Genomic DNA, 15,440 nt, shown 5'->3' on the forward strand with positions numbered 1-15,440 from the left:
CTTGAAATTGATGTCTTTGCTAGGGAAACGACGAAGACATTATCCATAAGTTTATTTTCGACCCGGGTGATGTGCACCGATGAATTTAAGTTCATACACTGACGAAAATTTGACAGGAGAGCTTGGCAATGTTTACTAAAAATGAACACTAAATGTCGTGTTGTGTCACGCTTCTGACAAATTTTCTTCAGTGCATGGACTGAAATCCATCGGCGCAGTCGACTATGTCAATGATGAGATTTTGCTGTAAATACTGATGATACTTACAGACACATTCGATGATACTCATGGCCACACCGAGATCGTTCTTATCGTACGAAAACGACAGCAGCTCCTTGATCAGCTGGCTCTGGGCGTCGATCGGACCTTGCTGGCTCGAAATCGCCCCGCCAAACTGCACCAGGTGCAAAATAACCTTCAGCAGTATCTCCTTCAGCTTCTCCTTTACGTTGCACTTGAGCTCCAACCAGATGAACAGCTCCAGCACAAGTTTACACACCGTTGGACCGGCCTACAAAGAAAACCATGATTTACCCGTCCGTCAAAAACTTTCCATCGTCGTCAAACTTACGTATCGGTTGCTATCCAGCGACGAAATCGACTGGTCAACACCGGAGAAGAACCGCAGCAGCATTTTTTCGAAATTGTCATCGCCCACGATCAGATTACCCATCTTGCGGAAGTGATTGTCGCTGGTGGTCGAATTTGAGTCCATGTAGTCTGCTTCGAAGTGCGGTTTGCAGGCTAGGATCAAACACTGGAACCCTAGACACCACGCTCGCAGTTTGATGTTGGGATGCGAAGCCAGCGCCTTCAGCAATCCATGAACGGCACGATCGCCGAACGGTATCTTTGGGAAGGAGTACGCATTCAATCCCGGAGCATTGCTACCCGGCACCTGCTCCAGCGTTTCCCCATTGAGAGTTAACCATAGTTGCAGAATCTTCTCCAGATTGAGCCAGGAATCGACCAGATGCAGATCGCACAGGATGTTGTCGAACACCTCCGTCAGCATGGCATTGGTTTCCATGCCCTGTTGGTACTCTTCACCGGACCAAGCTTCGACGATCGATTCCGGCCAAGCGGGAAGCTCGAGCTGGTTCGGATTGAGCGGATCCGCAACGGTAACCTGCGGCAGACTGGCAATGAGGTTGAAAGTTGCTTTCATTGCCAGTCTTCTCAGCGTGATCTCCACGTTGATGTCCAGTCCGGTTTCTAGCCGGGCATCCATGGCGGAGGATACGGTTCTGGGTGGGGAAATAAGTTATGTTCGTTTTATTCACACAATAGACGAAGATCAATCTTTTATTATGGCATTAAAAATAAGTGCTTCATATGTAAGTTGACTGATCAAGGATTAAATGAAATCTAAGAAACAAAAACTTACTTGTACAAAAAGGTCAGCCCGTTCCGCCCGCTCGACATGTTCGAGCTGGAGTCCTTCTTGGAGACGCGCTTGGCCCGCTCCAGTATGTCATCCAGGATCAGGATATCTTCCATATCGGCATCGTCGCACTCCATCAGCGACGGGAGTTGATTTTTCACGGCATCCGCATAGCTGATGTCCTTCGAAACCTGAACACTGTGCGCGACGGGTTTGAATGCGGTATCCGGTACCGGAGGTGGCCGAGAAGAGGTACCAGCTTCAGAGGACGAAGTTGCTTCGTCGCCGGAAGAGTTTCCGGAATCATTGTCGTCATCTTTGTAGTTCTTGTCCGCTTCCAGCACGTCCTGCAGTAAACACGTGATAGCATGGACGGCCCATGGCTGTTGCTGATTTTCCCACACTGCAATCCGCACCAGCTGTAGCAGCTGATTGGTGGTGATGATTTTTGACAACTGGACTACCGGTCTACAGGCCAACACCAATCTAGCGATGATTTTACAGGTGATCAGAAACAGATCCATATTGCAGGTGAAATCCATGCTCAGGATTAATCCGATTAGCCCCCGAATAACCACGATAATGTTGCCGATCTTCAACGACTTCAGGCCCTTGTCGAATGCCGTTTCGTTGTCATTTGTACTGCTATCGGAACTGTTGTCTTTCGATCCACTCCCGCTGCTTCCGGACTGCGAACTGCGCGAGGATCCATCTCCGCTCGGAAGTCGAACCGACTTTGCTTTGGTGATTTCATTGAAATAATCCCCAAACGATTGTTTGACACTGTTCTGTAGCTTCTTGAGTTGGTTCTCGTGCTGCTTCAGTGCCATCTCTAGCTTACTGGCCGGCGTTTGCAGTGGATCCGAGTTCATCATGTACATTTTCTCTGTCACGGCATTGCCGTTGCCTCCGGTCAATCCCGCACTGTAGTGCTTACTCTGTAGGAATCGCTTTTTGAATGTTCTGGTCAACGTTCGCAGTCCACCGTTTCCCATGTTCATCCGCGCCTTAACCATGTCCGTTTCGCCGGACATGAAATCCCACCGCAAGTTGCTCTGATCCTTCTTGCCATCGACCATTCCGTCGTCAAGACAGACGGAAAGAAACAGCAAGATCCATCCGAGCAGATTGAGATCCGTGTTACACCAAATATTCAATCCACTGGCACTGTTTTGCGCCAGGGGAGCTAGCAGGGTTGCTAGGCTTTTCAGAACAGCATCGATCACTATCGATCGACAGGTACCCATCGAGATGCTCTTGCGACCAAGGTACGTCAGTAGGAAGAAGACACGATCCTGCGGGAAGATGCGACTGTTCTGGGATGAGTACAGTTTGAGAAACTTGTCGGCGAGAAATTCCCCCCACCACGGTTGGAAGCAGCACATCCGTACCAACATCGAGCAGGTTGCCAGTTGGATGTGGGTGTCTCCGTTTATGACCAGGGTGTCGAACAATAGGTTGCAGGTGTCCAGGTCAAAGTACGGATAGATGTTGGCCACATTCTGGACGCCGTATGTCGTAATTAGGTGCAATAAGGTTTCGATGAGACACTCGCTAAGAACACGTAGCTTGTCGGTGTAGATGGGTGACAGATCGCCACCTGGTTTCAGTTGCTTCGGAAGGTTCAACACCGATGCGGGACCTCTGATACGATCGATGACTCGTTTGATCACATTCAGCTGGTGCTGGAAGGCCATACATTCCTCGTAGACGGCGTACACTTTCTGGTTATCGTGGAACGATACCCCAGAACTGCCGGGTCCAGTTTGGTCTCCACTATTTTCCTTGATCCGATTAAGGAATGCTTGCATATGGGCAATGTTGGAAGATTCGCTGTTGATCAGGGGTTGCAGCAAATCCATGAGCTTACTGCTAGACAGACAGTATCGGCAGTGAACGTCTTCGTAGAGTGCTTTCAGGATTTTGGCCTGTGCAGGAAGATTGTTTTTCTTGTTTTTTAGATACTTCATAACTGGGTCGGCATATCCTTCCCGGTCGAGAATGACGATGTGTCCGTAGAAGGATCCCATCGGGATGCGGCACCGGGTGGCAGACATTCCGTACCTTCCGGTGATGGTTATTTTCAGATAGCGACAAATCGGTGGAGGCTGCAAGTCACTCAGTACAAGCGTTCGTGAACCAATGTCCTGAGAAACCACCAACCTCACGCTGTCTGCCTCTTCTTCGAAGCACCAAATGTCTATGAAAAGCGAGGCCAAATCCGAACAAGCTGGAATGATCAAATCAGTCAACATGATGGGTGCACCGAAGTCCAGAGTTATGTAGCGCATCGCTCCGGAGTGCATCCGTTCCACCACGATCACCTGCTTCGGGGGCGTGCTAAGCAACTTGTGCCACGGAAGCCCATTTGCGTTCTCTTCTGCATTGCTATCTTCGAAGAACTCCTGGATCTTATTGTTCAGGGCAATCGAAGCCTGTGGCTTATCCTCAATGATGTTTGAAGAGTCGTTGCCATTTCCTCCGACGAACACCATCCTCGGTTCGTTGGAAGGACCCCAGCTCTCGATTTCGTTGAAGCTCTCATTCTGTGCGTCGATCTCTTCGGCCGACTTCTTCGCCTCGTTGAAATCGTCCTTCATCTTATGCTTCTTCAAGGCCGAATAGAAGATCTTGTCCACTAGAATGTTCTTAACGTTGTTCATCATATCGTCGTCCAGGTTCTCCTTTTCTTCCAGCTTGATATGATTCTGCACTGGTTCGATGTTGTTCTGGGCGGTGTTTTCCATCAGGAAGTCGTCGATGATGTTCGTAGCCTGGACGTTATTGGCATCGACATTTTCCAGCCGTGTGGCATCCGACGTCGAACTGCAAACATAGTGCAGTGGTTCCACTTCCAGTAGACCCTTGAAATGATTACCGATTCCGCGGCGACGTAGTTGCAACGGGAGAAACTTCAATTCGGATCCATCAGCAATGCAAACCGAACGCAGATCGATGGACTGATTGTTCGCCCCCGTCCCGGTCGTTTTCGTTATCGAGCAGGTGTACGTGACGTTGGTGTTCTTGGATGTCAACGGTTGCGAATCGAAGATTTCCGACTCGAACGGCGATCCGTACAAGCCGAATCGCGTTCTTAACAGGGCCGTGTAGGGATTGCTCCGCTTGCGCATCTCACTGGCGACGTCTTTCAGTAGGGAGATACATTTTTCCGAAATCGGTCCGTGTGAATCGCACGTGGATGCACCGGAAATGAGCAATGTAAACCATCGCAGCGCTCCGGCATGGTTGGAATTGATGATCTCCGGTAGACAGGTGATGATAGCCTGCTTGAGTGACTTTTCGAACGAGTTGCACACGTCCTTGTCGGTCATGTTTTGGGCACCCCTGAAGAAAAATAAGAAAAACAGTTATGAAGTTCGGATCGGTATGTCTCCAGTCATGGATAAATACTTACTCCAACGCCACGCTCACAAACTTGACGCACTTGTGAGCGATGCTCCGGTTTCCCATCACCACACAATGTCGGATAATTTCCTCCAGGTGCCGTTCGACAATCTGAATGCACTCCGCTTGCTGGACGTTGACATCGCTGGACGCGGCATCCTTGATCTCCGCCGTCGGTAGGATCTTCTTTGCGAATGGGTTCTTCGGATAGCGATAGCGCACCAGCCGGATCGAGACGACCCAAATCAGAATGTCGAACACCACGTTCTGCTGCATCTGCACGGTTTCGTCTGCGGTGTAGAGCAGCTTCAGGAGGTTCTCCAGCAGAAGGTTGGAGTCCAGCATGGCCAACCGCTGGGCACGTTCGTTTTCGATCTTGTACACCTGGCGCGTCGAGCGGACGGTGATCGATATCTCGTTCAACCAGTCGCAGCCTGAAACGGGGGGAGGGTATGCGCTATTAGTCGAGGCTTTGAGCTAGTGGAAGCGGTCAAAAGACGTAGAATTTCACGGTTTGTTAACATAATACTGAATTGCTTGTCCCAGGTTTTTGTTACAGGAAAAGAAAAGTAAACCAAACGTTTTTTTTTAGCGACTTAAAACAACAGAGAGAATTTGAAAGAGGAAACTCATACCGGAAGTGCCAGTGGAAAGGATCACACTTCCAAAAGTTTTATGAAGTCACGGATGTTTTTCAGATTCTTGTTTTAAACCCTTACTTTCTACCCTGAAATGCTTAACTTATGTTATATGGTAAGTTATAGTACATCTAATTTACATGTGATTCAAGCGTGCATCGATTTGTAACGTTAGGTGTATGTACTCAAATCAAGGTTCTACCAGTTTGGCCTACACAATAAAATAAAACAGCTCATACTGGGTAGCAACTCAAAAGAGTTTTCCAGGTACCAACACTAAATTTTCAGGTTTACATTTCGTGCTGGTTTTCGATAAAAATCATCTCGAAAACAAATTTCCTCTACTGTGACAGGGATCTACATTTTCGAAGTTCTAAAATGAACTCGAGTTTTGTTTCTCTCATACAAACGTGTTCGACGCATCATTTCTATGACGCCTAGCTAGACTATCAGTGCGAAACGAAAATGAAAAAGAAGCACGCTTAGAACGAAAGGCCGGATGTGGATTTTCTCGTCGTTGCTTTGCTCACCGCTTTCAATGAAAGCAGCTTCGATTTTCGTGTTGAAACGAAACCTCATTACGGCTTTCAATTCCTTTCATCGATATTCGGTCACCGCTCTTTCGATTTGTTTAAATTTGTGTGTATGAACCGGCATTCTTGAAATGGATGATTGGATTTACAGTAGAGCAATTATCTATCGGTAAAAACAAATTTATCAACAAATAGGTGCAGGAAGGTTTCTTCCATAAAAGCACTGCCGGTCAATGGGAGATGCCCTCGGAGTTTCCCTGAATGACATGGTTTGTGTGGGACCGACAGTCCAAAGCGACCTGCAGACAATCATTCTTCGGTTCTGCGCGCATCCGGAGGTACTAACGGCAGACGTGCCTAAAATGTATCGCCCAGGTTTGGCTGAGCAAGAACGGCCGCAAGTTCCAGACAATAGTATGGGTGGATAAAACTGGAATACGCAAGGCGTACGAATCGAAGACAGTGACGTACGGGGTGGCTAGCTCACTGCATTATGCTACAAAGGCGCTAATTCAGTAAGGTAAGGATTTGCCGTTAGCTGAGCAAGTGATCCAGTACGACAGTTACATCCACGATTTCCTGGTGGCAAATCTGCGGAGGAGGTTTTGAAGATCTATCGCGAGCTAACGTCGCTATTGCAACGTGGATGATTTGGCGTCCACAAGTTTTGTTCAAACGATCCCGAAGTACTGAAGACAATACCAGAAGAACTGCAAGTAAAGTTCGTTAGTTTTGAGGATACTGGAATCAACAACACGTTAAGGACACTGGTCCCCGCTTGAGGATTATTTTGCATTCTTCAGTGAACTTCTTCGACGAAGTGAATGGTACTGTCCGACAACGGTCGCCTATTCGATCCCCTGAGGTTCCTGGGACCGATCATAACAGCAGCCAGGTTGGTGATGCAGAATATATGGCGTCTTGACTTGAACTGGGATGAAGAGCTACCGGAAGAATTGCTGCAGAAGTGGATTACGTTCAGGCAACAATTGCCTGTCGTCAACGAAATACACGAACAGCGCTGTGTGATCCCGGAGAACGCATTACTAATCGAGCTGCATGGATTTTCGGACGCTTCGATGCGGGCCTATGGAGCGGTCATGTATACCAGGTGTGTCACAGCGGATGGCACGATTAGGGTGAACCTAGTCGCAAGCAAGTCACGAGTGGCTCCACTGAAACCGATGACGATTCCCCGGCTGGAATTATGCGGAGCAAAACTACGGGCCAACGGTCAACCAACCATCAAAATTTCGGCATGATCCGCCAAGGGTGAGGCGCGTTACTCGCGTCAACACTGAAGCTCCATCATTGCAGGAGATAGAAGCAGCCATCCGAAGTATGAAGTCCAACAAAGCCCCGGGGGGTTGATCGCATATCAGTAGAGATGCTCAAAGCTGACCCCATGCTATCCTCACAAATGTTGCATCAACTATTCGTCAATATCTGGGACACCGCGACTTTTCCAGCCGACTGGATGCAGGGCGTCTTGGTAAAAGTCCGCAAGAAGGGGGATCCAACTGTATGCGACAACTGGCGAGGCATCATGTTACTGTGTATTGTTCTCAAAGTTCTGTGTAAAGTTATCCTCAATCGGATACAGGAGAAGATCGACGCGACACTCCGACGACAGCAGGCAGGATTCCGTGCTGGAAGATCCTGTGTGGACCATATTGTCACGCTCCGCATCATCTTGGAGCAGGTCAATGAGTTCCAAGAGTCCCTGTACTTGGTATTCATTGACTACGAAAAAGCTTTCGACCGACTAAACCACGAAAACTTGTGGGGCCCTCTGAGACGCAAGGGAGTCCCTGATAAGATCGTCAACCTCATCGAAGCGCAGTACGAGGCTTTCTCATGCAGAGTGTTGCACAACGGAGCTTTGTCTGACCCGATTCGGGTAATCGCGGGTGTGAGGCAAGGAACCGTGGGGCTGCCACAGCAACCCACCTATTACCATGGAGCATCTCAACGACTTCGATTTGGCTGATGATGTTGCGTTATTAGCACAACGGCGCTCTGACATGCAGAGTAAGCTCGACGACCTTGTGGAACGCTCCTCTGAAGCAGGTCTAACCATCAACGTCAACAAGACCAAATCGTTGGATGTCAACACGGAAAACCGTTCCAATTTCACGGTAGCTGGGCAAGCAGTGGAGAAAGTCGAAAGCTTCCAATATCTAGGCAGCCAGATAGCGTCGGACGGCGGCACCAAGAGCGACATAGGTGCACGGATTAAGTAGGCGAGGGCTGCTTTTGTCAGTTTGCGAAATGTATGGAGAGCGAATCAGATCAGTCGACGCACCAAAATCCGAATTTTTAACTCCAACGTGAAGTCTGTGCTGTTATACGCCAGTGAAACATGGTGTGTATCAGCGGAGAACACTCAGAAGCTGCAGGTGTTTATCAACCGATGCCTGCGGTACATAATTCGTGCCTGGTGGCCCCACAATTGGATCTCAAATTCCGAGCTTCATCGTTTGTGCCATCAGAAGCCGATAGAGACAGAAATTCGTGAACGGAAGTGGAGGTAGGACACTACAACGGAGCGGAAATGAAATCTGTAAGCAAGCACTGGACTGGAATCCAGCAGGACATCGCAGCAAAAGGCAGACCCAGAGGCTCGTGGCGGTGGAGCCTAAACAGTGAAATTAAGAACGTTGAGCGACCCTTTGCATCCCTGGATCGTTAAGTATTTAAGTAAAACTACGGACAGACTTGACACCGAAAGTAGTTAGTTCGTTGCGAATTCGTTTCGTATTGTGCTGGTTCAAAAAGTCACTGTCGGCACTGAATCAATTTGTCTCGGTTCGGGTGGCAACAATCGTGGAGTTGACTCAAGGTTATCAGTGGAATTACATCCGATCGGAGAGCAACCCTGCCGACGTGATTTCAAGAGGTGCATCATCGGTAGACTTGTGGATCTACGATCTCTGGTGAAAAGGATCACCACATCTTACAGCAACTGGAATTGCAAGCAGGCGTAGATGACGAGGCTCTTGAAATACCGTAACTCAAAACAGCGACAGTACTAGCCGTAAACTGTCTCCCAAGCATCGTCTTCAGGCAAGTATGCATACATTCGTTACAGTCATTTGCCTGATCAGTTTCCGTGTTCCAGTGCAACGCTTCAAGCACATGCCGGTTGTTTCCAGTTGAGAAGCACTTCTGATACTCCTCAGTCACAACATCCGCTTTACTGTTCGAACAATCCTAATTCATCTCCGGGACGCACAATAGACCGCTCTTTGGAAGCTCCTGGTTCCTCCAGCCCAGTCGTGCCGATTCGCGCCATCGTTCAGCATAGTCGTCCTGGACCTGTGGCTGGATATGAATCAGAAGTCTTCCACCTTACAAGCAAGTACAATCAATATATTGACTATTCACTGCCTGATGCCGGTCAAATTTTCAGCAATTCTGACTATGTTAATCATTGTGATGATGCCTCTGTAACTCCCAATCCTGGAAACCCGGAACGCCAACAGCGTCTCAGTCCTGCCATCAGCAGCCTTCGTTCATCATAGTCGTTCCGGACCTGCTGTCGGATGTGGAGAGGGGGTCTTCCAACCCACTCGAGTATCCAATGAGTCTTGATGATGGTCAGTTATTGCCTGATGTATCTGTGATTTCCAGGGAGAGCAGTCGTTCGATTCCTTGCCGCAAGCAGGACGTCGTGATCTTCTACCAAAACGCCGGTGGAATGAATTCTGATGTTGAAGAGTACCGCTTAGCTGTATCGGATCGTTGCTACGATATTATTGTCCTGTGCGAAACGTGGCTCGATTATCGAACGCTTTCCAGCCAAGTCTTCGGTCCTGACTACGAGGTCTTTCGTTGCGATCGGAATCCTAACAACAGCCGTAAATCTACTGGTGGAGGTGTCCTTGTAGCTGTCCGTAGCGGGTTGGAGGCAAAGGCCATCGAGAACGATTCATGGAACTATGTGGAGCAGGTTTGGACAGCCATCAATCTGGGTAATCGCACACTATTTCTATGCGCTCTGTACATTCTGTACATCGAGTCCGCGACAATGAACTCATCGATACTCACTGTCGGTCAGTTTTCACAGTTGTCGAAAGTGACACTCCAGTTGATGAGATATTCATTTTTGGTGATTCTACATTTCACGCAGGAGCTATTAGCCTTCTCGACAACTACAGCGCAGCGACGCTTTCTAAAATTAACCATGTAGTTAACGAAAATGATCGTAGTTTGGACCTCTGCTTCGTGAGCACACAGGACAGGGCTCTATAAATTTCCTCGGCTCCTTGTGCACTAACTAAGCTAGTTCCACATCACCCTCCTCTAATTGTCACTGTTGAGGACAAACTCGTACGAATTTTTTAGATATTTTTGCCGAAAAGTTTGCCAGTGTATTCACTAATGAGATACTAACTGACGACCATATTAACCTGGCTGCCAGGAACGTTCCAGTAAACGACGAAACGCTGGGTGCAATTGATGTTAATGCAGAAATGATTTCTAAGGCCGCGACTCTGCTCAAGTCATCCTTCAATCCTGGACCTGATGGAGTTCCATCTGTATTTTTGAAGAGACATATTGCTAGCTTGTTAATTCCGCTTCTTCGCCTGTTCCGAATGTCTCTCTCAGGTGGCATATTTCCATCTTGCTGGAAACTTGCGCACATGTTTCCTGTCCATGCTGTCCCATTGCAAGCAGTATTTGAGTGCTGATCAACATGGGTTTACTGTCGGCCGCTCTACAACCACCAATCTGCTGTGTCTCAACATCGTATATAACCGAAGCATTCGACAAGTTGAACCGTGCTATTGCGATTGCTAAACTCGGCAGGCTCGGTGTATGCGGTAATCTTTTGAGTTTGTTTCGATCATATCTTACCCGGTCGGCAACTAAAGGTTGCCATAGGAGATTGCAGATCAGTTAGCTTCTTCGCCACATCAGGTATACCTCAGGGAAGCCACATGGGACCGTTAATTTGTATACTGTACTTCAACGACGAACACCTGGTCATCAAATCTCCTCGGTTATCATATGCAGATGACCTCAAAATCTTCCTACGAATCTGCTCCATTACTGACTGTCACTTTCTTCAACGTCAAATGAATGTATTCGCTAGTTGGTGCAGGTTAAACAGAATGGTAGTGAACCCAGCCAAATGCTCGGCTATTACGTTCTCACGAAAACAACAACCGATAATGTTTAGCTATGACCTGCTTGGCTCGAAAATCGATCGCGTGAATCAGGTGGAAGACTTGGGTGTGATCTTGGATTCGCAGCTTTCATTCAAGTAACACATTGCATATGTTGTTGATAAGGCGTCAAGAACTTTAGGGTTCATTTTTAGGATAGCTAAAAACTTCACTGATATCTACTGTCTAAAATCTCTCTATTGTTCGCTTGTTCGATCGACGCTTGAGTATTGTTCAGCGGTTTGGAACCCAAACTACAACAACGGTGCCGAGAGAATTGAATCTGTTCAACGTCGCTTTCTTCGTTTTGCGTTGCGTAGATTGCCTTGGAATGATCCGTTTCGTTACCCAGTTACGAAAACTCCCAGGCTCCATTCTCGCTCAGAGACTTCAGCTCATCATCCATGGCAGCCTTCCAACGATCACATTCAAGACCATTTACTGCTTCTTGATAGCTGCGAGGTTCTTCCTGTCGACACTGAACCATCTTGCCATCTGCCAAGTAACGCTCAGGTGGAACAGCTTTGGTTAACCTTCCAGAAAGACGAGGTGTTTCTACGATTGCTCCCCCTGGAAGCGAGCCGACTCCTCCTGGACAAAGATAGATTCATCATCCTGGCGGAACACTTCACTACCATTAGCATCTTCGTAGAGACTCCGATCTTCAAGGCCACGCATCGTTTCTTCTTCAAAGCCACGAAAAACTTCGTCACTGTCTTCATCCGATTCTTCACCCGACACTTCGGATTCAGTATCGGAATCATCCGACTCTTCCAGTTCCTCACTGCTATTCGGCCTTACTGGCAACGGGGGTAACTGAAGCAATTCGTCCTCGATGACATCCTGGACATCCTCATTCGACTTCAAGAAACGAGCATCTCGACTGAAAACAATTTTGTGAGTCTTCAAGTCAATAAAACGCCACGCTTTATGCTGATGGGAGTATCCAACGAAAGTCATTTTTGTTGCCTTCGGCTGCAACTTCGTTCGCTTCTCCTTCGGGATGAAAACGTACGCCTCTGGGCCGAACACCTGCAGCAAGCTCATGTCCGGCTTCGAACCATACCAAATCTCGAAGGGCGTCTCCTGTACCGGCTTCGTAGGCAACATGTTCTGCAAGCAGTTGGCTGTACTGACCGCCTCGGCCCAGTACCGATAGTGTAATCCAGATTCTATGACCATACACCGCGCCATCTCTACCAGCGAACGGTTCTTGCGCTCAGCGACTCCGTTCTGCTGTCGTGAATTGCTGCTGTACACCTTCCTGCTTCAGAAAACGTTCCATCTCGGCGCTACGGTACTCTCCTCCTTGATCAGACCTGATTATCTTTGGCGGCCTAGCGAATTGCGTTTTCATACTGCGCACGAAATCTCGGATAGCATCCACCGTCTCCGACTTCTTGGACAAGAAATACAGAGTGGTATAACGGCTGTAGTCATCGATCAAGGTAAAAAAAATATCGCCGGCCACCGGGCGTGACCGTATTCATCGGTCCACACAAATCACTGTGTACCAGGTCCAAAATCGCCTTCGAATGGCAGCCTAGCCATCTTTCCTTGCAAGCAAGGTTCACAAGTAGTATTAATAGAGCAGCTATTTACCTTAATACCAGTTGCCAATTCCTTCCACTCGAGATCCAGGATAGCTTGAGCATCACGATGTCCCAACTTCCTGTGCCACTCATGGATACAACCCTTCTTGTGACACTGATCCGAAGCCACATTCGCTCGTTCCACCATTGGAAGATGATTGCTCCTCAGCGCAACAGCAGCAACTCGGTCCCCACTCGCAATCGTGCAACCCTTTTGGTCGAAAATGACTCGTACTCTTTTCTGCAACAGCCTGCCAACCGACACGAGATTCATATCGAGTTGAGGAACAAATAGCACTTCACTGAGCGAAATTTCCCTTTCGTCACCATCTTCACCGTAGCAACAAATCATGCACGATCCGATACCTTTCACCGCTGCTCGCTTGCCATCGGCAACCGTCACCGATTTCGGCGTATCTGCTCGTGGTTCACTCAGCGACACAAAGAACTTGCGATTTGCACACATGTGCGAACTCGCACCAGAATCGACAATCCAGTCCTTGGCCGCACTTTCACTGGCACGAAATGCGAATCCTTGCACTTCGGACTTCGCGACTTTAGCCTTCGCTTGCTGCTTTGAAATCTTCTTCTCTTTGTTTTCACCCCTTTCGGAACTGCTGGCACCACCTTCTTTCTTCTGCCGCTTCCACAGCGTGCAGTCTCTCCTCATATGTCCGGGCTTTTCACAATAAAAGCATACAACACTCTTCTTCTTATCGTCCGTCTTCAGAACAACCGGATCCACTACCGACGATTCCCGCCGCTTATGTACTTCGTTGATAATTTCCCCCTTCACTAATTGCAGCGTCAAATCGTCGCCCGACCGGTTTTCCAACGTCGTCGTTAGAGCGTCGAACGAATTTGGCAAACTTCGAAACACTAGAACCACCTGAAGATCCTCGTCTAGCTTTGTACCAGCGTTAGCCAGCTTCTCGAATAAATCCTCAAACTCCATCAGGTGCTCTTCGATGTTGTCACCATCGTGGTAGTTCATGTCGCAGATCCGTTTGAGCAAATGCACTTTGGTCGTCAGCGTCTTCTTCTGGTGCTGCCGCTCCAAATTGTCCCACACTGCCTTCGCGGAATTCGTATTCCGAAAGTGCCCGTGTTGACTTCTTGACAGCAGCAGACCGATCGTTGCGCGCGCCTTCTGGTCTCCCTCGTCCCAGGCAGCCAGCACCGTCGCATTTGCACCTTCCGCAGCCGCTCCCGGCTTCACTCCCGGCGAGACGTACTTCCAAAGTCCTTCTCTCACTAACGGAAACTCGACTTCCAATTTCCACGAATCATAATTATCGTTCGTAAGCTTCGCGATTCCCGTTCGCTCCATTTTATTGAATCAAATGTTCCTACAAATTCAATAAAAATAACTCGCACTTTTATTTTTTTTTTATCGACTTGATGAAACGTGTTAACTTTTCTCACAAAACAAAATGGCTAACTCCACAGGCCCATAACCTTTTAGCTGTAAAGTAGAAGAGTAAATAAAACACGTCTTTACTGGTCAAGACAACAAACTCAAGTGAGGTTTTTATTCATCCGCTTGCACGACAATGAATGGTTGTTCAGTTGCTTTTACACTGACTGAATGAACGCGCGATGCTGAATGGCGCAGTGCTGCCATCAAGTTTGCCGTTGGTGCTGCCACCATTTCCCTTGCTTCCACATAGGTGTAGTTCTTTTTGGACATTATCGACTTGATCTGTTGTTCTTTGGGACGTCAATTCAGCTTATCGTTTACCAAAACGAACTCTGCTGCAAACTCTACCCTCTTATCCAACATCCCAGTGATTTCTCGTGGAAGTGCAGAGGATTTCTCAATTTCCATCAAAACGAGTGTCACGTCAACACATTCCTACCCATTCCTTTCTTGACCTGCGTTCGGGAGCGGCCGGCGCTTGTATTGCCTAGTTTGAGATCACCAGTTTTTACACATTGAGGATGATTGCCAATCCCAAGCATCGTCTATTGGTTCTCTGTACAAGTACAGCTGATCTGGCAATAACAGAGTAGCAACCGTGGGCGGTCAATCATGCTCATGCTCATTATCCTTTCTTTTTCGCTGTGCATGCTTCGCTTCCTGTGGTGTGTGTATTCGCGTTGCAATGAATGCATTTGATGTTTCGCTGGCAATTTCCAAATTCTTCCTCATTTTCGTACCGTTCGGTACAGCGTCTGCATCTTCTTACTCCTTTGCAATCCTTTCCTCTGTGATTTAATCGCAGACGGTTGGTGCAATAAATCACTTTTTGATCAAATGGCTTAACCTTCGTCACACAGCAAAAAAGCCGCACCATTTCCGGGAGCTGGCTTGCTCTGAACGTAATAGAGATTCTGGTGGATGGAACACGATTGCCGCCTGCAAAACGGGTCAGTCGGTAAACATCCACAATAGGAACGTCGCTTCCCAACTATTACTCCCGATATACACACTAAGTGCTTCGGGATGAATGCCTTGTACGTTCCTTCGTCTTTGTTAATCGTTTCAACGAACTGGTTGGCTCGCTGGTAGCTGTTCAGGAATACCAGTATCTTGTTTCGGATGGTCATCTTCATATCTACTACATGCTTCTTGAATGTTTCCATTCCACGAAGCTTGGATCCAAGTGAGTATCTGTTGATCTTCGCGTCTTTGCTAGCATCCCGCGCCACGAACATTACGCGGTACGGGGCACTGTCCTTGATCGTGTACTCTAGCTTTTCATGTTTCGCATCTG

General features: G+C 48.0%; 2 protein-coding genes across 3 annotated transcripts in view; both read right to left on the minus strand.

The window, feature by feature from the left end:
- Window positions 1-15,440, minus strand: part of SmF (small ribonucleoprotein particle protein SmF) — an 82,487-nt gene that overhangs the window by 51,696 nt on the left and 15,351 nt on the right. The gene's annotated exons all lie outside the window — the stretch shown is intronic.
- The window catches only part of Bruce (BIR repeat containing ubiquitin-conjugating enzyme), a 59,238-nt gene that overhangs the window by 13,696 nt on the left and 30,102 nt on the right, over window positions 1-15,440 (minus strand). For both annotated transcript variants that reach the window (XM_065216456.1, XM_065216455.1), the window contains 4 exons: window positions 4,800-5,223; window positions 1,388-4,729; window positions 572-1,247; window positions 268-511 (listed from right to left, as the gene is read on the minus strand). In XM_065216456.1, coding sequence (XP_065072528.1) covers window positions 268-511; window positions 572-1,247; window positions 1,388-4,729; window positions 4,800-5,223 — 4,686 coding nt within the window. The remainder of the gene's footprint in view (window positions 1-267; window positions 512-571; window positions 1,248-1,387; window positions 4,730-4,799; window positions 5,224-15,440) is intronic.

Source organism: Ochlerotatus camptorhynchus, unplaced genomic scaffold (genome assembly GCF_037179485.1).
Source record: "Ochlerotatus camptorhynchus isolate MF236.1 unplaced genomic scaffold, CSIRO-AGI_Acam_v1.1 ptg000063l, whole genome shotgun sequence".
NCBI lineage: Eukaryota > Metazoa > Arthropoda > Insecta > Diptera > Culicidae > Ochlerotatus > Ochlerotatus camptorhynchus.